Genomic DNA, 25,569 nt, shown 5'->3' with positions numbered 1-25,569 from the left:
AAAGTAGAATGTGTCAAAAAAAAATTAAAATTCCTTTTTTGTATTTTGTAATTACGTAAGATAAATTTATTAAGAATTTTTAATTCTGCAGAATGAAACTTTACTTATACATCGAAGTCAGCAATAATGTATACAAAATGGTTGAATATTAAAAATTGTAACTATAACAACATTTATATTAACATTATCTAAAATATAATATTTATTATAAGACGGCAAACCATTTACATTGTTTAAATATGACTACGATTATACCTACTCGTAAAGTTTCAACGGGAAACGGACGTCTTTTCAACAGTTTGAAAAGAAAATATTGATATAAGATTCTAGGAAATCTTGCTGTCTTAAGTAGGAACTTGCATATTGTCGTAAACGCCACAAACGTATTCAATAAACTAATAGTATATATTTTTTTAAATATATATTTATTTACAAATATATATAAAAAGACTTGTCCTTACTGACTGAGGTAAGACGCACGCACAGCCGTAACCGCTGTTGGTGGAAACGTGAAATTTGGACAGATGTTTACTTTCATAATCTGGACATCCACTAAGAAGGGATTTTGAAAAATTTTAATCCTAAATGGGTAAAATAGGGGCTCAAAGTTTGTATGGAAAAAAAATTAAATAGGCACCGATTTTTATAAAATTTGATATGTAGACTCTTAAAAATATTTAATTGAACATGTGTTTAATGGTTTTCTAGAATTTACCCCGTAAGGGTGGAAATAAGGGGTTGAAAGTTTGTATGGAAAAATTCTTAAGTCGCCACCGATTTTTATAAAATTTGAAATTTAGACTCTTAAAAATATTTCATTGAACACATGTTTCGTGATTTATTAGAATTCATCCCTAATTACGCAAGCGAAGCTGCGCGCGTCCGCTGGTAATACATAAGAGAATGTGTAGCAAATCTTTATTTTTTTTCTTTTCCACTATTCTTTTCCTGGTTTACTAAGATAAAGTGCGACTAATAAATTTAAAATCATCTAAATCATTAAATATGGGGATCAAATCTCTAAACTACATAAAATCGTGAAATGAAGATAAAATTTATTAGAATAATTAACCCAAAGTGAAAAAAAAACCTTATTTCTTTAAAAAAAAAATATTCAAATAGACTTCCTATTTCAAATCTTCGACTTACTCTTATCTAAATTGTATAACACACTGAAAAAAAAAGTATTTTATCTCTGGCCAGTGTCGACGACCTCGTTATCAATTTTGCAAATTCGCGAACATCTATGCACGTCGACGATATAACCTAATAATGATAAATGGTGATAATTTACGACTGGTAGAACTGGTTCTTAAAATATAATTTATATGCTTTTTAATGTTGTAACTGTAAGCCTATTTCAATTTCTGAATTATATATTCATTGGTTATAATCATTATAACAGAACTGTGATTTTTTTTTTACAATTTTGTTATTGATAATTAAGTTGATTGAGGATTTTTAGTGGATATGTGGATGGACGTTAAGTGTGAGTTCTTATTTCATTCTAATAAATGTATTCTATATATGTATTTCTAAGTTAAGGATACGATGAGAATGGAATGATAACTTATCGCTAAAACTTCTCGCCTAAATCTACAATTCTTCGTTCGTACGAAATTCTAACTAAAGATATGTAACGAATTTTTTAATAGTTCTAATAAAAAAGATTTTGGGTTTTTTTTCCTAGAACGTTACATGTTATCTTATCATAATAACACATTATTATATATACAAGCCAGAAAAAAGAGATTTAATTAATTTTAGTAACTTCAAAGATTTAATGTAAGTAATAAGTTCTGTACAACGCATCTTCTTAGTTTTTAAAATATTATGTATCTTTTTTACATAACTATATTTTTAGCGTTGCAATTTATCTAGGTAAGATTAAAATCTGATTATTTTAATCTTTTATTATATTAATATTTTAAGTCAAAATCACGAATAAAATATTTCTGATATCTTCAGGCTATATTCACATATCTACATCTTTTTTATATCAGGCCAAAATTCGGAGCTAGCCTCTTGAAAAATTCTTAATATCTCTATCGCTGGGTTTTCTTACTAAATCATTCTTGGGTCAATGAGTTATCATGGTACTGTAGACGAAATATAAGTATAAAGAAATACATATTCAAGTATTATATGGAATAATAATAATCTAATTATGCGTCAAACGCCACTTTAGTACGTTAACATCTCATATTTCCTTTGGGTTTTTTTTTAAATAAAGCTTTTTAGTAGAGTTATGCCTATACGAGCGAACTATATGAGTCACTTTGTTTGACCTATCTTTTACTTCTCTCTACAAATATCGTCTACGCCACCATAATTGCAATCATTTAATTATTGCAATCATAAATTGAAATTTTTTTTCTTAATGCCGTGTCTCTACCAGAACAGAGAGATGAAAATAATTTCAACACTTTTTCAACCTGTGAGGAACATCCGTAACCTTCAAGTTTACAATTAAGACACTGTACCACTACGAAACGACGGCCTCATATTAAAAAGTTATTTTACAATTTATAGAAAAATAATAAAAAATAAGTTATTTCACTACACTATCTATCTAAAAATCATAAATACATAATCAAAGGAGAAGCCTCTATCACGTTCACTTAGATAGTCGAAATATTCGTCAATTAGCACACATTATGGTCTTAATGTTTACACAGCTTATTTAGTATGGCCTCGACAATGGCTACTTAGAGATGGATTCAGACATGCGTTTAATTCAACGACCTTTTCTCTATTGGTTCTCATTAAAAAAACTTTTGTTTTCTATTTTACTTAATTTATCGAGGAAGGCCACAGTGCCTGCGGTTAGAGTTACCCCTGACACTTAGAATGTGTCATGTGTCATTGCGGTAGATAGTAATTTCCGCCAAGTGGACGAAGCAGGAGGTTAAAACTAATGATATATAATATGCAAATTAATTTTTTATTGTTTTTTTTCTTCATCACGCATTTTACAGGGCAGGCAGAGGGCACCTAGTGTGCACCTCCGTTGCCCACTTTCCTCCGATTTTTTGAAGCATTTCGTGTTGAGTAGCGGAATAAATAAAATAAAAATATTAATAAATTATAATTCATTTTTCACAGTGGAAATCGAAACGGCAATCGTCGCATTACAATCACACGCTTGTGCCTATACTATTTTTACTAAGTGAAAGCCATTTTCTATGTAAACTTTTCTTTTACACATACATATTAACGCCTACATACATATGTACATACGAGTATGTTAACTTCGCTAATACAGTATAATTTAAATAAATTGTTACCGATACGAATCTATTAGGCTTATTTTTATTTAACTTTTAAATCACTTTTCAATAACAAGAGCTCTTATCATTTATTAAAGTACATCGACTATATTATGATATCATGTAAACATCGATTCTCACTATTATGCGATTTAGATCTTTTATTTTTTTATGTTCTGTCTGGTTATAAAAATAGTAATATTAGCATTATCATTATCTTCTCAAACCTTCATGTTTCAATTTTTATACAGTGTATATTAAATGAATTTAAAATAAATATGGAAACAGCTTAGTAAAAATGTATCAATATATCTATGTTAGGAGTTCAGTTTCAGAATTTCAAATATTATTACTTACCTCCGCCTGAGTGGCGGAATGAGTTAGTAACACGTAATGTCTTGAAAATTATAAGGAAGTTACAGTATTTATAGAGATTAAACAATAACAGTCATAATATTACATTACATATTACTATCTATTTGAATCAGATTATAATCAACAGTACAATCATCTATCTAATCAATTTATGCCGTTTTCAAAGCTTTTATTTTTGTTTCTAAGTATATATTAGATATTTTTATAATTATTAGAAATATTTTAATGGCATTGAAATTTAAATTATGATAACTGTTTTTGAATTATATATGATAAGTCCATATACAATTATCTGTCTATATACAATTTGAGGGAAACATTAATTTAAAAATGTCAATTTTCTGACTAATTCGATTCATGTAATTCAGTTATCTAAATATCTAAATGTTAAAGTATATTAATAAAGCACTTTTTTAAAGTTGATAATAAGTTTTTATAAAATATAAAAAATTTAAGCTTATAATAACGATAGCAGCGTAGAGAGAGGTAGCCTAGTATTGAGACTCCGTTCTCCATTTGCCGCTCAATTTTCGATACGTAGCAGAACTCAACGTCCCATTTTGTCTTATTATTAGGTAATAAGAAAGAAGAAGAGGAAATGAAAAAAAGATTTCCGCGAGTGGAAATCGAACCCACGACGGTCGCGTTGACAGCGGCGTAAATAATATCAAAATAATCACTAAAAATGTACCTTCACAATACAGCGTGACGTCAGCAAGGTTTTCAGAGTTCCATAGGTTTGCGAATGACGTCGCTAGATTAGTGCCGAAGCTGTTCCACTTAAGGCAGTACTGCTGCTGCTGGGAGTCCATGCCCGGGCCGCCTCGGATACCTGCCCTGTTGATGAAAATAAACGTTAATATTTTTTGGTTGTTGCTTATTCCAAAGTAATTTTAATATTTAACAGGCAAAGTGAAATTAGTATTAAGATGAGTATTTTTTATAGTAGTTTATTTTAAAAATAATTATACAAATAAGACAATTGTACCCATTAGACGCTATGGAATATATTACCATGTCAGTTATCAACTGTAATTCTATATTTATTTTTATTAGCTTGTTTTTTTTTCAATTTTCACTCTAATCGCTTACAGATTCTGTTTTTGCAGTATTAGAATTTTTTACAGTGCCAAAAAAAATTAAATTTTAACTAAAAAAATATTTCTACTGCAAGTTACCTGCCAAACTTTAATAATAGAAAAAAAATTCTAACCATAACAGTGTACCTTATATAAATTTTACACTCTAAACAGTCAAACGGATACCGGGCCCTCTGAATAAGTAAATTTTTAACTAACCACATTTGATAGTTCTCACGTGTTTCAGAATTATTTAGTGGACGTAACGTCGGTCTAGGAAGTACGACGGCATATCGATTATTTCATTTTACATGTCAGTAATGTCAGTATATTTGATTAAATGAAAATACCTAAGAGTTGTGTATGAAACATTCTACCTGCCCAAGGTAACGTAAACCTCTTTAGGTTTAAATAAGGTAAATAAGGTATCTCCATGTACGAGACAGATTAATTTTATATATTATAGCCCTCAACGTCCCTTAATTAATGTACTATCCCACAAAAAATAAGATTTTTTTCAATTTGCACCAGTAGTTCCTAAGATTAAGGCGTTCAACCAAACAAGCTTGTCAGCTTTAAAATTTAAACAGATTATTTAAGTAATAGAAATAGCAAGTACCTGCAGTACTTCGGAGTTAATTCAAAGTATTGTAAATGTTTTCAATATTCTTTTCAATATTGAATATAATTAATATACATACGTTTTTTAAACAATATAGTAAATTATTCATCTATACTAATATAATAAAGCGGAAGAATTTGTTTGTTTGTTTGTTTGTTTGAACGCTAAGATCTCTGGATCTACTGGTCCGATTTTCATTGTTTTTGTTTTGTATGAAAGCTGTATTCTTCAGAAGTGCTATAGGCTATATAACATTACATTACACATATATACTAATATATTTTAAAGTACTTTCTAATTTGACATGCAATTTATTCTGCCATGTTAATAACAACCGTCGCGTCGCTACGCAACCGTTACCGCGACATTTTGATATTTATCCTTATGAAAATAAATACAATAGTCACTATTAACATTTTATCTAGATTGAAATTATAGTTTACTGTATAACATTCTAATAAATAATTAAGGAGTTGTCACTGATTCCAAATGACCTAGCCTACGGGCGACATAGTATGAGTATGACCGACGCGAACGGGCAGATGACGTTGACGGTTTTATAAATTTTCATACATTTTCGAACTATTGTAAATGTTTATGTAATTATTTGCTGTTTATAATTAATTTAAGCTACATTTTGGTTCTCTTCTTATTTTATTTGATATTGGCCGCTAAATTATCCTGCTTAATAGAGAGAAATGTTTAGTTATTTCGTAGAGTCGATATCTATGTACTGGAAAACTTTAAGTACTTTTTCTAATATTAAGAATATCTATCCTTTAGTTACTTTTAATCCTTTTGTTCTACTTATTATTCTTTTTGATTATTTAAGCTTATATTTTCTTACTAATTCTATTGAAAATTGAAAATAATTTAATGAATATATTTAATAAATATTCTTATAGTTGAAGCAGGCGTAGCCGCGTCCGGGTCCACTAGTAAGAATAATATATGTCAATAACTAATTAGGAGTTTAATCAATAGTGTTTAAAAACAACGACAGTAATGAACTTGTGTTAATTTAACATTCTCACCATTGCCATCGAAATATTGTGATATATTTTCTTACTCTATGGAATAAATATAAAAAATACAAAAATAAATATAAAATTTGTGGCATGTTGCGAAACACAACATTCCTATTTCATCACAAGTGAAAAGAGAATACAAAATGATGTTTTAAATATTATTCAACAGCTTATATATTCTATTATTTTTGTATAAAAATAAATTATGAATTATTTTGAAAAAAATAAAAATTTTGAAACTTAATTACACAATTTAAATTTGAACTAACTTATATAAACTTCAAAATCTTATAAATATTCAAGCTGTATTAATAACATTATAAAAAAATTATAAAATTTTAAATAAAACTTAATCACTAACAAAATTAAAAAATAATAAATAACTAAACAAAATTAAATACAACGACTGAAAAAAACATAGCATAACACGCGAGCCCCTCCCTTGCACTCCAGCCTGAAACTACAGGCAGGCCTCACAAATCAATAACAAACAAAAGCCTCCACAAAAGCATCACAACAAACTTGCAACACAATACGTCGACATCTACTAATTACCTTTGCCGACCCGGCACCAGCGACTTGGCTCTACAATTTTGTACCATTTGTCCAAAAACGTCGGGAAGCACGAGTCGATACGGTATCGATTTGATTCCCAGCACAGTTACCGGCTAACTGTACATTTGCATGCGTGCACGTATACTGGGCCAATGTTTGATGAGCTCTCCTCCTCTACCAGGGTGTATAGGCCGTAGAAGCGGGGGGGAGGTCAGGTGGGACTGGCTACGGTGGAATTTCGGCTGCGACCCGGTTCCGGAATGCAGCACACGCGCACGCGCAGTGCGTGGGGGGAAGGGGAGCTGCATCGAGTTGCGCAAACTGCCTCGGCAACGGTCAACGGCGGCATAGAGCAATTATTATATAGATGCGACGAGGTTTTGAATTTTTTAAATATATTTTTAATAATTGTTAATGAATTCGCGAAGTTAGCAAATTTTCATGAAACTTAATATTTAAATAAAATTCCGGAGGTTTGAAATTCATCAATGTATGAAAAAACAAAAACAAAATAGTGTAAACAATCTAGATAACGGATTTATAATAAACTCGTCGAGTGAATCCCATTCAAGAATGGAAAACAATATCCGCGGTAAGATGTGCCAATGTCCGCCCTTTATTTGGGTTAACACGCTCCACGAACCGCGAAAATCATCTAAAACATTCCCATATTCAAATGTTATAGACGAAAATGGGAAAAGTTCGCGGGTAAAGGATATATAGTCCAATTTTTATAGTATTACAGAATGTACGTTACTACGTAATATACTACGTAATCTTGTTTAAAGTTTGCTTGATAAATATTGTTAAACTTTTCTTAGGTAAGCTTTCAGTAAGCCTAAGAAATGCCTAAGATACTATATTAAGTTTGGCTCGTAATTCACCTTGAGCTTTGATTGACTAGAACTTTATAAAACAACACAATAAAAGGTATAAGTTTAGCTTCTACGAATAAACATTATATACAATGAAATAATATAAAAAAAATATTAATTCATAAAAAATAGCTCATGCAATAAACAAACAATATAAAATATTATTTTTGTAATTTGTCTAAACGTTATGAAAATAAAGTGATTGTTATAAAATACCATCTGTTATATTCGATCAGATGTTATTGCTACGTGACTTAATCTAACTGCTCCATTTTCAATATCTATCATACCGATAAAGTTTCATTATAAAAGTTTTATTCGATCAACAAGTGTATATATGTATATATAAAATAAAATTGTGATATATAACCAAAATAATAATAAATTCTTTAATTTAAATTTAATAATATTAATATACGATCCCATTGTACACTGTGCCCGTCGTGGGAATATGTCAAATCATTTAATATCTACGCATCAGTGTATGTTGTGTAATTTAAGTTGGAGAGGGGAACGGCGAATCGTAATCAAAGACGCGTAGTATATACGTATAGCTGTAATATTAGCTTTAGTTTGTTTTAAGCTAATGTTGATGTATGGATTTGCCTGTGATATAAAGGGTCTTTTATACTGATAGTACTACTTTAGAAGAATTTAGCAACAAGTCATTTCGTACTTTACTTTCTTTACGGTAATAAAAATCTAGCAATACTTAGGTTTTTTAATAATTTCTATAACGTAAGTTTTCAGTTAGTTTGGTGTTCATTGATATATTTAAAAAAAAAGTATCTGTCAAATTCAAATTGCCTGGAACAAATATCACGTAGACTATATATAGAGATTATGTATGTGAATTCATATATGTACATTTAAATATCTACATATTTAAACAAGTCAAATAAAAATTTAATAAATTTTAATTTTAATCTAATTCATTTTGCTATCAATGAAAACGAAAGTAACAATATAAAATATTATACTTTCAACCTATTTCTTTCTCAACACAACGACAAGTGCTCTATAATAGAGTCCACAATGCATCAGTTCATTGTTCCTCAATACTTGACCTAGTAAAATATTTGATATTTTACTAATATTCAAACGAACTCAATGTTTATTATAATCTGAACAATACTTATATTGTTATTATTTAAATTTTATAATGTATGCTTTGAATATAGAGTTAATGAATCAGTGAATGAATGAGAGTAAAATTTTAGAAACTATTATTGTTTATATTTAGCTAAAATAAACTACTTAAATTAATTCTACAGCTTTAGGCTGTAAATGAATATTATTTAAAATAGCGATTGACAATAAAATTTTCACAAGTGACAATCTAACTCACAGCTGCTGCTCGTACAGTGAATTTCTGAAGTATTTCCTTACTAATAGGATGATCCACATACCTTAGAAAGGTAGGCGCGGCTTTAGTCTACAGCATTAGTAAGCCGTTAAAGGCAAGTCAGCAAATAAAGTTTGAAATTGCATAGAAATTTAAAGATAAATTTCTTTTTTTTCAGCTTCATGCTTTTTAGCCTAATGTTAGGACACTCCGCTCATCACTTTTCGGAGGATTCTGGAGGCATTGTGTGTTGAGTGGCGAAACTCTACGCCACGCCTCGACACCAGAGAGACGAAATGAAAATATTAAATGGATAGAACATAAAGTTTTTCCCATAAAATATGGCAATTTCAGTCAATAAGCAAATAGTTTTAAGTGCATACTGCGTAGTACTACAATTACGCAAGTATTTGAGGCGTATGCAAACGTTTCTAAATTTCATTCACTTATAAATCGCAATCTTTTACTTTCCCGAAAATCTATTTATTTTGCTTAAACATTAATGATTAAATGTAATGCAAATATTTTTTTACATTTTCTAGTATGCCATGACAAAATTACAAAAAAAATAGTTGTATTAACAGCGTTTACACATACAAAACTATACGTCCGTATGTAAATGCATTACAAAATTAATATAATATACTGAATAAATTGTTTATAGGTAATTAAATATTTTAAAAAAGCATAATCAAGTTTTATATAACAAAAATTAACATTTTACTAATGTTTACGAATATTTAATATTAACGAAGGCTTTTAGATGCATTATTCTTTAGGAGGCTCATACGTATGGCGTAGCGTAGTCAAAATAGAAAGTTGCATGCCGTTGCAACGCGCTCACGCACCGGTACGTTTCACAACTGGGGGCCCGCCTTTTGTATGATACAAGTAATTGAGGACAGTATTGTGTATATATTTTCTTTGTACACATCTCATGCATTTTGCAGGGTATATTCTCTTAATGTATAAAGTTTCAGTCGATTGCCAGATTTGGTCCATTTCTAAGGTGAATTTGAAGTTGTAAATTAGAAAACGAAAGTTTATTTATAACTGGACCTCCTCTCCCCCCCCCCCCCCACTCCCCACTCGTACCTATCCATAATCGACTTTATTTCGAGTAATTTTCATACAAAAAAATTCTAAGATTATAGTCACATCTATGTAATAGACTTGTAGCCGTGAGAAAGCCGCGCCTAATTTCAAAACGCAGCTTAGTACCTACATGCGCGAGCGATACTGTGCGTGCAGTATGGCCACCTTTCACTTTACTGCAATTTGTAGGTACTACTAGCTACTTAGTTAGCGAAAAAATAATATATTTTATTTTTTAAAAATCTATAAATATATGCTAACAGAATATAAATTAAAACAGTAAGATTAGATTAATTTCTCTCTGATGCTAACATTATTTATTTGGAATAACGAAACAATTAATATCTGTAGCCCAATAAAATATTTAAATTATAAAAAGTTTAATCAGTTTAATTTAGTTTTCATCATTCCGTTATTTTCATGGAGAATTAAAAATTTAAATTCATTCATCCAATTCTCAATAATTTTAACTAAAATGAAACAATTTTTTTTCTAATTTCACATATAATAAATTAAGCAGATAGAACCTAAAGTCCGTTGTCGTTTCCGTTTGTGGAGCGGAACCCAACGCCGCGAGTATGTCTACAGGCAAGGCAGTTACGAGAGTCAGAAAATGAAAATCTTTCATTCCTCCCCAATAAAGGGAATCGAATCTACAACCATCACGTTTACAGTTAGGAGCCATTAGACACTGTATAGAATCGTCGTTCTATGACTCTGAAATTATAATAGAAATTGAAATTTAATACCAAGTAATAAGTATTTATGGGAAAGCAAAACCGCATAACCCCATCGTAACCGATATGTAGGACACCACATGGTACCCGGTTTCTTGCACTATGACTTTCACTCTAAAGCTTCATCTAAGATTTTAGTTGCTATTTTCATATTTAATGGTTATTGTATGTAAATGTTAGCGTTTTTCTATAATTTGGAATATATAAGACTGTAGTCGTAGTGACTTTGTAGTGAATAACTATATATAAATGTGTATTATGTTTGTCATATAAAAAATAAACATTGAAAAAAAACATACTTATATAATTATAGGACAAATTGCGTTATTTCATTTGTTAATTCTGTCATCACGTGGGAACTAATATAATATTCCTTTTCAACTAAGGTAGAATATAGTGAAAAATATTACAATAATTTTCTACTACGACAACGAATAAAATAATATGATAATTAGTAATTTTAAAGCAACTTTCAGTTTTTTGGAGCATCTGTACATATTTTAAATGTATTGTTAATGAAAGAATAATATTTTTAGTATCCCGCTTTGTTAGCTTCAAGGTCAGCAAACAGATTTAATTTAAAAAAACGCACTTCCTTCTCCACTTATCAATATTAGGAAATATGTTATTATACACCGTAGATGTTATAGTAACCTAAAACCACGACGTTTCAAATAATATAATTCTGTATGTGTACTTCATATGTAAGTGTAGAAACCGGTAAACAATTATTTACGTTTTTAAAACTAACTTCGTAGCGTGTCAGTTCTACAGATTATTAATCTATGCACATTGTTTGATGTTTGTCTCTTTGTCTGTGCGTTTGTGCACGCTTATCTCAGAATAGTAAAATTTAACTGAAATTTTAATTTTCTATATATGAATATTGTTTTTAAAATTATACTAGATCACGAAAGTTACTCAGATGAGAAAATAAATAATTTTGTAGTACAAGCGGGCGAAGCTGTGAGCGGTTCGCTAGTTAATAATAATAACAGGAATATACATTGCTATTTCTCACCAAGGCCAGAGGAAAAAGTCAAAATTAGATTTTACCTTTATGTAAATTAAACTTAAAGTACTAGCGAATTGAGCGACAAAAGTACCTCTATTAGGCACTTTAAATTAAATATATACATCTTCATTGATATTAAAGTAAAAAAAAACAGTATTATTTTGATTTTGGTTTGTGTATATATATATATATAATGTATATTGTATAGTGTTGTAACAAACTAATTACTAAGGGATGTACTCGTACATCTGGATATCTGCTTTCACAATCATATCTCTCGAGATCTCAATTCAAAATATTTGGCTAACGGTCATAATGCTATTCAAATGTAGCTACAAAAGTGCAACAATGGGTAGGTTACATTACGCATTGTGTGGGGTAGCTACAGCTACATCAAAACAGGTTCAGCACGTTTTTAATACTTATTTAGGTCAAGGAATACATATATCTACTAAATACAAATGTATTTCATTTCGGTCGAGTAAGGAAGTGGAAGTTTGCATTTGTTCCATTTGAAACGAGTGGTGCGAAAACGATTTGACAAATTGTATGAAAGGAGTTATATTATATCCTTTATTTACATATTATTGTGCATGTACACTGCATATACAATATACATACATTTTTCCTGCATATATCGTATATCGCGGGGTAGGCCGAGGAACATAACGTTAAGACACTCCGTTCTCCACTTCCTGCCGAAATTTTGCGACTTTGCGTGTGGAATAACGGAGCTCAACGCCGCGTTTTGTTACCAGAGCGAAGAAGTGAAATGGAGAATGAAATATTAAAACATAATAATTCATTCTCCCTAGTGGGGATCGAACCCACAGCCGTACGTTTACATTTAATTAAAATATTTTTATATTTTGAAATTATTTCCGGAAAAACATTTGTATATTCAGTATCAGGAAAGAATACATAAGTATTTGTTGATACATTAGGAATATATGCTTAAAATAGCTGTATTACTTCATTATAACAAAGATAAACATCAAATTAATTAAGCATATTCACTATACAAAATTAATATCGAAAGAAGTTTCGTAATAATTGATGCATGGAATTGACCCCTATTTCATTTAAAGTGTATATGAAAACCCTTGACCTAAATAACGCCCCTTTAAACTACGCCTTATGTTATATTTTAAAAGCTTATAATCGAATAAGAACAAAGAAAAATGTCTTTAAAATTATTAAATTAGTCCTCCAAAGAAATAATATATTTAAGTAGAAAATAGTTAATTTCAAATTTTATATGACTCTTCTCAGGCAATATTGAATGATTGCACTATAAATAAGTAATAATAACTATGAAATTTGAAAAAATGGAAACTATGAATTTTTTAAATTTGAAGCTTTTGAAATTTTTAAATAGGCATTCGTTTAATTTTTCAAGAAAAAATATATTAAAATTGACATATTTTATTATTTTCTAAATTATTGTTGCACCAAATAAGCTATGTTTAAAAACACGCCTACAATAAATATTTTAAAAATTATATAAATAAAAAAAAAAATTGTAGTAGTAATTACTAAAACATCACTAACTTTACATAAAAAACACGTTTTGAAAACAGGTTTAATAGATATCTGTATATTTTAGACCGAAATATGTTTTTTGTCTCTTTTTACTTTCAATATGTTTGCAATTAATTACATACAAATAAATTATCCAAAATATTTATTTTTTCACAAAAAGCCTGGCTTATCATAGCCTTGCACGCAACGCATAGAGTTAACTCGGCCTTGGTAGGTTACGTAAGCGTCGCGCCTCGAAGGTCCTCTCGTCCTTGTAAAACCAACCTACCTCCCCCCACTCGCCCACGACTGGGAAACGTTAAGCAATATTACAGGGGCATTGTAAAAGTTAATTCTAGTTTATTATATACATATATACATATGTAATAATATTGAACTAAGTAGTTAAAAGAATCAATGAAAAATAAATAAATAAATTATCTTCCTAATTTTAACCTATTTTTTACGTAGAGGGTTCACTTTGGTTCTTTACTTCCTGTCCATTTAAACATTGCGTAGGTCCAAATATAAATTATTAAGAAAATAATATATTATCAATACTAATAGTAATATTTACTATAGTAAATTAGAGACTCGTAATGCAAATCGATATCTCCTATATTATTTTTATCAATTGGTCTAATCGTCTTCACGTGCTTGTATTAGAGGTTATCTAACTGCTAAGATAATTATTACTAGAGAATTCATCAATTTTTAAGTTTTTATATTGTACATTATTTATATAATACAATTGACAATATCAATATCATGTTCAAATTTCGATTTAATTGAAATATTCGTTTCATTTCTTTATAATAAATAGATTAAAACAAACTTATTTTAAAAATATTTATTACATGATAAAAATCTACTAAATTTTGCAGTTAATTAGCATAACATATGCCTAATAGTAACATAAAGGTTAGATCATATTTTTATCTCATTATTAAACTATTATAAAACAATTTACGTACTAATAATAGAGACTCATAAAAATAGACCAAGGTAAAACTAAAAGGGATATCAAACTCTACTATTCATTAAGTAAATAATCTACTTTTCTACTAAGACATTAGTTTTAGTAAGTAAAGACGTAGTAAGTAGTAAATAAATAAAGTTTATGAATGCGTTCCAAAGCGTGTCATCGCGCTCGCTGCCTATTGGCCGTTGGTTCGGCACCGGAGCTGCGATAGAAAAATTGTAGGCGCCATAAATTGTGCCCGACCTTCATACCTACGCCGGTTGCTTCTTCCCAGCTACTAATAATTTAGGTTAATAACAAACAGATTAATAATACATCTAGCAGTATAAGTGGTTTTTCAATATACTATGTTACTATGCTAATAATGAGACATATATTATTTTCTAAGCTAATTTCATATTGTTTGTTTTTAATTTGTTGAATGAAATATATTTAAAAATGATAAGGGTCAGAGTGCAATACAACAAGACCAAATGAATAACAATAAACAATTGAAGTGACCGAAACTGCGTACAAGAGATGGAGGAAGGGTACTTACTAGAGTACGTAAGTACTTGTCGCGATACGGCGAGCCGCGCGGGGCGGACGCGAGGTAGGTGCTAATAGCTGACCACGGAGCCACATTGACAGTTTCTATGCAAATGTTTAATGCGTCGCAGGACCAGTTTTCGGCTCAAAGAGCGGTTCCGGACTTACCTACTCGCGCGCGCTATTCACGCCCATAGCTATTACCAAACATTACTGCTAAACTGGATTCCGCCGTGAATTCATTAAAATCATGTTCTACAACTCCGCAGGACCCAAATTGACGATCGTTAGAATGGACCTCATTCACTCATACGGCTCCAACACGAGCTATATTTTATGGACACGAATTTGAAAAGTCTGGAACCGGTCGCGAAGATTGTGCAAAAAACTCTGTGATGCAACATAGGTGTGTAAAATTGAGGAAACACGGTTGTCTCATTATCAAGTTCAATAGCCCCAGAACGACAGCACGTGTATGCAAAACCAGGGAAGCGGACGAAATTTGTGCAAAAATATCCTTTCCATTCAACAATTTAAAGCCTAAAGTTCCTTACCCCTAAATCACTTAATATTTATCGCATTCTGCGGGGTGTCAACACACATTTGTCAAAGGCTGTATACTCCAGTACTTTACAGTCCAGATTTACTTACAAATGTGTTGAAATGAGGCTGGCCGTTTCTTGGACTAACCGCACTAACAATGACAATCTAAACTAAACTATCAAATCATAGCTGATTAAAAGCAACAATACTTTCCTCGATTCCATGAATGTCAAATTCCACAGTCCTTGAGAATGTTTTAAAACAAAACCATTAGTGCTCCTAAAACTCAACACAAATATACATAGTCCGTATCACTGCGCGTATCACTAACACCGTACTGCAGTGGTGTCTCACTTCCGCATGTTGCAACGCGCGGCGCCCTAACCGCCGGGAGCCTCGCTCGCGAATGCGACCGCCGAAAACTCCTCGCACCGTTCGAATGCAGAAAATTCGGACGCGTCGAGTGGGGGACGCTCTACGACTATCCGAAACTTGCGCGCGTACGTGCTGCGCTTCGCTATGAAAAAATCCAAGGTTAACTCGCGCTGCCAAAAAAAGACGTGAAAAAAAGATGGCTAGAGCGGCCCCCCTCGCGGGCGTCGCGGTGCAGCCGGCTCTGCACACGCGTCTACCGCACTCATAGATTTCCCGTCAAATCTAGTAGTATAAATCTGAAATCAATCTTAGGTGTAATTCTCAAATATAATTATAGAGTCATTAACTCTACAGTAAAAAATAGTCATAAAATTTTAACCAAATCAAAGACGTACATACATACACAACGAAATTTCACAAGTAGTGATATCTACGCATCAACACAACCAAAACGATCCTTGCAATGACATAATGATATACGGAGCAGATCTTAAATAACAATGCAGCCGAGCTATAAAGTGGCCTTGATATTAGTTCCTCAAACGATTGAGAACGTCTTTCTGTTCGTTCGTAGCGTGAGTACTTGAATAGAAACTATGCAATTGGTTAACAGTTACATTTTCCTGTTGTATTTGGAATTATGTTGACGAATGAGGACACATGCATAATTTAAGTAAAATAAACAAATTAATTATATTTTGTTTCTTTACAGAAATAAAGTATTTTCTTTGAAAACATTTAAAGAATATGCAACGCAATGTAGATAATAATAAAATTCACTATAGGCTCAATTCTCTTATCAACATGAGCAAGGCCACGTAAATTATGATAACGAATCAGTATTAGAATACAGTCTGTCCTAAAATACAGATACCTCATTGCATCATATTAAAAAGTAATAAAAGGTAACAACGACATATGGGATACAATAAGAAACGTTTTATTATTAATCTCATAGTAAAAAAATAAACTTTTATTAAGTTATTTTCCTCGTTTATTAGGATATCAAAGTTTTGCCTTGAGGGCCCCTTTTATGTAAAATTAAAAACATTAACATATACCATCTCAAACGGATGCTCTTTCTTAGAGATAAAAATCTATTTAACGCATATTTTTAAGTAAACAGGCTTGATAGTAACTAGTTCCTTTATCGGCCATTAAAGCTGTAAGACAGTTCTTTTTGTAAATATGAATATTTTACGATGTTTATTTAAAACGAATGAATGAATGAAGAACTATATATTTTAATTATTTAATAATAAAATAATTAAATAATATACTTGAATTTAATGTGATAAAAAAAGTTTTTTTAAGCAAAACTCTCTTAGATTTATAAACTCTTTGTTGTAAATACGTAAATTACTTTAAGAAAGTTGTTAAAGCACTACTTACATTTTAGTCCAGTTTGTCTAAGATAGAAATATATTTTAAATTGGAAAAATATATCAAATATTAAATAAATATTACACACAAGGCATGCCTATATAAAATAGGGCTTACGAATTTGAAGGGTTATCTAATCGCACTATCACGCGCTACGACTGCACTGTATGGAGTTATCAGTTTCGCTACGCCTGAATACAATTGAATATTAGGATTGCTATTAGAATTCTTCATATGACACGCTCGAAATATAATACAAACTAATAATATACACGTACTCACGGCTTCATTACTTTTTATTTCGATTTTAAAAATGATACTTGCTTACCGTTAAATAAATTAATAATAAGATCTCATGTTCGAAAATGTTTCATGTTTCAATTATTTTTATGTACAGATTTGATTCTAACACCGGATTGAAATATACCAATAACTTAGTTATCGCTAGAAAAGGAATTAGTTGGCCCACTGGGACAGTGAAGTGTTTGTGGGTTAGAATCCCACTCGATGATATTTAAATTATTTTCATTTTTCCGCTTTACCGCAATTCTCTACTATCCACCTTATTTTCGAGACTCTTAGGACTTGAGGTAATACACTTCCCAACACTAAATTCCTTTCGCTTATACAGCTATGCAGGAAAACGCAGGAAGCCTCTTTTTTTGCAAACACACTGAATTAAAAGATCCTGAAAGTAGCATAAAATTCAAAAAAATGCAATCATTTAAATTCATTCAATTTATGCGAATTTTAAGCAGCTTACATCGACTTTCTAAAATATAAAAAACCGTGTTAACCTAAAAAAGCGTGTTGAAACTACTAATTAATAAATGCCTAATTACTATGATATTCATTTATATTCTAATTACTATAGATAATTTAAAAAAGTGTAAAATATAATGTACTAAAATTAAGTTTTTTCAGATACGCATTAAGAGATGATCATCATTAAATTAAATGTTACTTGAATTTTGAACAATTTGAGCAATTGTTTCTTGATTTTTTTTGGTAGTATAAAATAACTGAGAATTATTATTTAAAAATATTAAGATCCAGAAGCTCTGTTTGGATGTCCTGATGCAGGACATGACTCTTGCCAAATCCGGGATTAATGCCAGGAAGAAGAAGACCGATCAAGGGCAATTATAGGTTGTAATTATTTAAAACGTTTGGATCTCGTTTGCTTTAATATAAAGCCAAATTACGAGAGATAGAATAAAATGCATTATGTATACATTTTATTTATTATAACAAAAATAGGTAAAAAATCATATTTTTAAAATATTATTATCAGAATAACCAAAATTTCAGAAAACGTATAAAAAATTAAACGTAGCTGGATTCAAACTCTTTTTAAGATGTATAGATATTTTAGGCTAAAAATCTTTTACATAAATTTCATAAAAGTATATTTTTAATATAATTTGAGAGATTTTGATTGTGATGTAATAATATGGATTGTTGGGTTCGCTCAATGGACTGAGCAAAAGTTTTTAAATGAAATGGCGAAACTCTAAAAGTTTTTAGTGTATAATTTCAATAAGTTCATTATTTTTAAATATTCAAAGTATTAAAACAAGACTAGAAGACTAAAATGTAAATCTCTGATAAAAAAGAATCCCTATTTAAAGTCATGTAATAGTAAATGTCAGTAACTAGTTAGTTCCGCTCTCAATTCCTACCATGGTGTTATTTATACTAAGTAGGTATACATCGTGTTTGGTGTCTAGATTCCCCTGACACAAAAAATAATTTAGGCACTTAGTATTTGTTTCTAAATATCAAAATAAAAATGCCTTATTTCAAATTACCCTTATGTACAGAGTTTTTAACTGACTTTAAAAAAAAGGAAGTTGTCAATTCATCGGAATCTTTTCGATAATTATAAAATAAACTTTCTCTTACATATACATAAAATAGATGCAAGATTATAGGTTTACGGTGTATTTATTTAAATATGTGAAATTTGCTAATTTAATAAAAATAATAGATATATGAATATATGCAAACGTATATGATAACAATCATATTTAACAATTACAAATATAGACAGGTTATCTTAAACTGACATGGTAAAAAAAAATATCTCCAAAGTATTCCCTAAATGACCGTCCCGCGGAATTAATGGTGGCAATAAAGTTTTAACGCGCAATCATTACCGTGCAAGTGGCGCGAACTACCGGCGATATTTGAATAACGCCGTTACTCGTTATAGGCGTCGTTAGTCGTTACCGATATATAGCGAATATAGTTTTTTAGTAAAACTTGGAACTTATTTAATATTAATATATAACATATTCTAACGATGGTTCCGCGTTCAATTTCAACTCGGGAAAATTATTTTTTTCATTTCCCTCGCCCTGATAAGAATATAAAGCGCGGTGTTGTCTCACTACTCCTTACGTAATGTCTCGAAAATTGGGTGGTAAAATGGGGCATGTGTTAACACTAGGTTCCGTCTGTCTACTCATCTATATGCGGGGCACAACGTCAAGCTTAAAATTTAAGTAATACAAATATTTTTCATTTTATCTGCATTGAGAACTTAATGGAATACAAAAATATGTTCGTACATTTGGTATCCAAGAGTTTGATTTCATCTGTTATCAAATAGTTTTTTTTGTTCATTTAACTGTAATTAATTTAAGTGATTTTCGATACTTCATGTGTAGAGCGGCAATCTCAACGCCGCATTTTGTCGATCGGATCGGGCAGATGAAAGGCTAAAATATAACTATACCCTCGAACAGGGATCAAACCCACAACGATATTAATAATGACAGAAGAAATAAATATACACAAATATATTAGTAATATAGCTGTCACACAATGCTTCAAGAATTCAAAAAGTGGGGGACGAAAAATTCTTAATGATGAACCGAGTATTAGGTTGACAGGTTCTGCCTACTATTCTATATTCAGGATGCAACTTGAAGCTAAAACTGTACGTGGAGAACAGTGTCACTATACTATGCCGTAAATGCCTCTCTGCTAGCCCTAATATACAACAGATGCGTAACGCTAAAAAATCTTTATTATAAATTTGGTTCAAAAGTGTATAATGAATTTGTTGATTTTAAATAATACTTATAATAAATACTCAATTCGAATTTGAAAGTTAGGTAATATAGAAATGTCGTGTCTGATGCTCCTACTTTTAAAGTAAATCTATAAATTTGACTTTACTAAATAAATAAGTTCAGTATATAGTGTTGCATATTAACAATTGGCTATGTTTCAAATATCTATGTATTAATATTAGTAGGATTTTGAAAATTACTGAAAATTTTTAAATTGGACAAACAAAAGACAGTATTGAATTTTACTACATGACTACTATATTATGCACTTAAAATACTTGAAATAAAGCGAAACTATTATAAATAATTACCCAATGAAACTGAATATGTATGTATCAAGTACATACATAAACCTAAGTAGATTTTCATGCAAAGAAACATTTAAAATGACTAGTCTATTACATCCAAAGAAAAAAATCCTCGTCCGTACAAAACAAATGGTAAAATCCACATAAAACCACTGTTATAAGTTTTTACTACAGAAACGACAATGAGACACAATCACGACAACACAAAAATAAACATATCACGGAAAAACAAACACACACGAGCCACACTGAACGCGACCATTACTCAATCAATGGTACGAAAACCTACGTATATAGGTACACAAAATGGACTTACGTGAAGAGGGCCGTCAATACGCCATGTACGTCTGGGCAGCTAGGCAAGGCCGGCAACGGAACGCCCGGGGCACAGGCGGCACAGGCACAGGCACAGCGCGGACGCGCGGTATCGAGGAAGTCCGGACTAACTGTCAACGCTCGTGCGGAAATCGGGCGGCGGCAGGCCTAGGGCGCAGGCGCGGGCCGCCCGTCAACAGCCCTGCAGCTACCACCCTGTAACCTACCCTTTAAATCGAACGTCATATCCCGCCGTTCCCACCCCGCTCCCGCCCTGTAATTTCAGACCCTAAAAAATGCATTGCGTAACGGTTCCGAATTCCACGCTGTTTGCCCGATCAATTATCTACCTGCGCCGAACAATGCGGTGATAGCCTGTTAAATTGTACCTTCCATTTTCGATTATTTTATCTAGGAAATGTTTTGTGACGCATAGTTTTCAGCTGTGCCGGCTATTAGTGGCATGTAAGAAAGAATTTTCAAAAATCGTTGTTTGTTGTTGTCATTTAGGGTGCAATAAAGGCAAATAATACATTTAAAATCATTCTTTTTCTTTCAACTTACATTATTTATATTCATATTCATATTTGAAAACTAGTTATAAAAAAACAGAAAAACTAAAATTGCATTTCGCTCTAGAAACAACGTTGGCAGTGGAATTTTTGATTAGATTGAATCAAGGGAATTTAGCCGTACCTACTCCAATCGGTGAACATTCAATTTGAATACATTACTATAACCTCACGCAGTTCGTTTTAATACTTAATGTGCCACAAAAAATATTGCTCCTAAACCAGTCGTGACCTTCGAAGGTTTTTCAATTTTGCAATGACCATGACATTTTCGTAGGACCTCATCTACTCTCCAATTATAATTATGAATTGTTTTTGATTTAAATATAAGCATCTATTCTGCTAGCTAATTATCGTAATTTTTATATAAAATAATAGATGTTAATTGAAAATTGATCAAACCAATTTGAACAACTAGCCTCTGGCACAAGCAATATTGGTTCGCATGTTTATATAAAATTTCATCAGCTCGGTCAGTCTGGTTGACAAATTAATTAATACGCAGACAGTTTATAAAAAAACAATATTGACATCTACCTATAAGCCGCATATGAATTAATTTGAAAAAGATTCAATTCTCTGTTTATGATTGACCACCCTATGTTAATTAATTTGTCCTATCTTGAAAATCAGTACACCCCCGCGTAAACGGAACCTATTCAGCCTCAGGGCAGTATTCGATTTTAACAAACTGATTAATTCTATCGCATACATTCTCTATAGAAGGTTGTCCTTTCATTTAGGTGTAATACGAAAATTTATACCTAATTATTTCGTTCTATTAATTATTAAAAAAATTTTTGTCAGTAATGTAAGTCAACGTAAAAATACAATCTGTGTTCCAAAATTATAGAGTCATCTGTATTACGTACCCTCATGTAAATAAAATGTATAATATATTACTAATTTATGATAATGAGCAAAGTCAAAGTGCGCAAAATGTTCGTCCTAATAAACGTATTATAAATATATTACCTGCTAATTTTCCTTTAAACTAGTCACTTTTATTCAACGTCATATTAACTTGACGTCACAAAACTTCCCGACAAAAGGCGGACTGCGGAAATTGGGTCACCCCGTAATGAATGCAACTGGACTACTCTTGAAATAAAAGTAATAAGGCCAATTTGCTTTACATTATTAGCAATTTATAAGCCTTGGCTGCTACTGGTGGAAGTTGTGGCCCTGCGTAAATATCTATTTTCAGAAATGGTGTCCATGTATACTTTTGCACTTTTTATTAAACTATAACCTAATATGATTCTTTAAATTGTAATATGTATAATTTTATATTTTTATATAATTAACGAATAATGTTACATAAAACAAATTACAATAAGTAAAACTTAAACGTCCACTCTCGTTTCCTGCTTTGATATCTCATACTGTATCTTATATCAACCGATACAGATAGTTCCGCTAACTTCATTGTCATGCCCTGATACGCATTCTTAAGAGAATTGATTATAGATAAATCAATACAAAAGCCAAGTACATTCACTTTACTTAAATTTTTACCTACAAAGGACAAAACGGAACCTTGATACGATCTCTTGTCTCTTCAACGTTATCAAAATTGTATTATTATTATTATTTGTACATGTTATATATGAAAAATATTAAATTTGGCACGAGTAGGTACTTACGATATAAGAAGAAAAAACCTGGAAATTTAATATTTATAACTATTTCATAAAAAAAATTCAAACGTCCGAAAACTTTGCTTGTAGGTACTTCCCGTTGATCTACAATCCTGTAATTGGTACGGAAGCCTAGGTGGGCGAGTCCAACTCGCACTTAACCGATTTTTTCATACAACATTATTTTTATAATATTACATGTTATCTATATGCATCTAACAGTAAAAATGGATTAAAACATATACAATCACCCTAATAACACTAGAATATAATTGCTATACTAGAACAAAGGACGTAGTGGAAACCAGGTCACCATGGCCGTAACGAATGCAGCCGGTGTGCTCTTTCTAAAATAGCTCGAGCCCCCATAACTGGGTCACGTGATGCGTCTTCAATCAATTTACTACTTCTAGTAGATCTACATTTCTATACAAATCAATTTGCAAAGAAATTGTATGTATAGATGTATGTTTGTATGAAAAAAAAACCGGGAGAAAATGATAAAATTATATAAGTGTTCGTCAATTCGATTCGCATGTAGAGAGATATGTTAAGTTTCCTAGAGTTGTAGTAATTACAACAAAACATATATTATTTATGAACTTTATTTTATTCAAGCCGTCATAGCACAATGACTGTAAACGCGATGACTTTGAGTTCGATTTACACTCAGTGGAATTATTGTATTTTAATTGTTTTTATTTACCCGCCCTGACTAGTCTAGAAAATAGGGTGGAAACTCGGAACCCAAAGTCTAATAATATGTTTCTTCTGAACATCTTTCTATGAGGAAAAAAGCGTAGAGTTGCCTTTGCATTTATTTTAATACGATTTAGTCTACTCCTTTTCATCCATAGTAAATAAACACAGCGTGCATCTGTTGGAACACTATCGACTTTTCGTATGTAGGTCAAACTATGCGATTTTTAGATACGTTTCTTTTTAAATGAATTGGAAGTGTTATTATTATCGTTAGCTATTAATTTATTTTTGACAGATAGATATATGAGTTATTTTTTAAACTTGTCTTTGGGGATTGTATTTGTACTTGTAGTCAAAGGCTTTATTTTTAAAATACTGCTATCGCTTGTACAAGTAGCGCTAGGTGGCTCAGTTTAAGCTACTTGAGAAATACTGTAGTACTTTTTTTCTATAGATAGGCCAGAAAATCCAGAATCCAGATTATTTCTTTCAGCTTCACGTGATAGAACTAAGTATCCACACTAAGTTCTCGGTTTTCCACCCGAATTCCAAACAATGCTTGTCAACTCAACTAAATACAATAAAAGTCAAATACGTAAAAACTTATCAAGAATAATAAATATCTGTTTCATTACCAATTCCATGTTTATCTTAATTTTCTCCTATAAATTATCAGACACATTATCTTTTATAATCCATTATCTAAGGTAAACTATCGTGTTGTGTTATGTTCTTAGGTCTATCCATTAATTAGGACCCAGGTGTGGTTTTAGACCGTTCTGATCTCAAATGTCAAAGCTAAATTTCTACAAGGTATTTTTTCCTTTAAAAGACATCGCCTTTATATATTTTTGAGTTTACACGATATACCATTTATGTATAAGCTAGCTATATGTTCGCGTCTTCGGCCGTGTAGTTTTCGATTTCCTTAGATGATATTTTGTCAAAAAAGTTATCGTAAATATTAAAAATATTCAAAATGTATTAATCAAAGTATACTTTTATAGTAGTTCACTTTCATTTTAAGTAGGTATAGAAGATTAATTAAAATTGTTATATCTTCAAGGATATTTTAAATAACAACATAAACGTCAATCATTCCATATATCACGTGTTAAGTCTAAAGCCGCAATTTGCCTAACTTACATAGGTATATTATAAATAAACACTTCTTCGAAAGTTATTTGAACTCAAAACTATCGTGTTCAATCAAGCGTCTCACTTACGATAGCGTACCCCATACAATGTAACATGTGAATAATGCCTTTAAAGGCATGCGCCAGTGAGTCCAGCCAAGTTAAAAAGCTCAAAACGCGCAAAGTGTATTTTACACAAACTATTTCAAGCTTCATAACTCATAAACCAATTAGACTATATGCACGACATTTAACAAACTTCTTAAAATGTTTTAACTTGTAATGTATATTAAATTTTAACAATTTAACTCAAACAGTTATTGGTGTGTATTAACGTTTACGTTAAAAAACAGGCATTTTTGTGACTCACTCATCAAAAACGTAACCCACTATTGGGTGACCTAGAAATCAAAGTAGAATAATAATTATTGATAATTAATTAAATTAAATTAAATTTATTTAATTAAATTAAATTATATTAAGAAAGTA

General features: G+C 30.9%; 1 protein-coding gene across 3 annotated transcripts in view; it reads right to left on the bottom strand.

Annotated features, from left to right (window-relative positions):
• The window catches only part of chinmo (Chronologically inappropriate morphogenesis), a 46,591-nt gene extending 25,353 nt beyond the window's left edge, over positions 1-21,238 (bottom strand). Inside the window, exons 1-2 of one of the 3 annotated variants that reach the window (XM_085187961.1) lie at positions 21,032-21,238; positions 4,336-4,481 (exon numbers count right to left, since the gene is read on the bottom strand). In XM_085187961.1, coding sequence (XP_085044087.1) covers positions 4,336-4,456 — 121 coding nt within the window. In that variant the 5' untranslated portion in view covers positions 4,457-4,481; positions 21,032-21,238. Of the gene's footprint in view, positions 1-4,335; positions 4,482-6,928; positions 7,254-21,031 lie in introns of those variants that run through there. The other 2 variants (XM_085187804.1, XM_085187881.1) reach the window with 2 other exon arrangements.
• Between the last annotated feature and the right edge of the window lie 4,331 nt (positions 21,239-25,569).

The sequence above is a fragment of the Heliconius melpomene genome, chromosome 1 (genome assembly GCF_056956725.1).
Source record: "Heliconius melpomene rosina isolate 202511_hmr_F chromosome 1, ASM5695672v1, whole genome shotgun sequence".
NCBI classification, from domain to species: Eukaryota; Metazoa; Arthropoda; class Insecta; order Lepidoptera; family Nymphalidae; genus Heliconius; species Heliconius melpomene.
The sequence above is the reverse complement of the archived record's forward strand: the minus strand, read 5'-3'. Positions and strand labels throughout refer to the sequence as shown.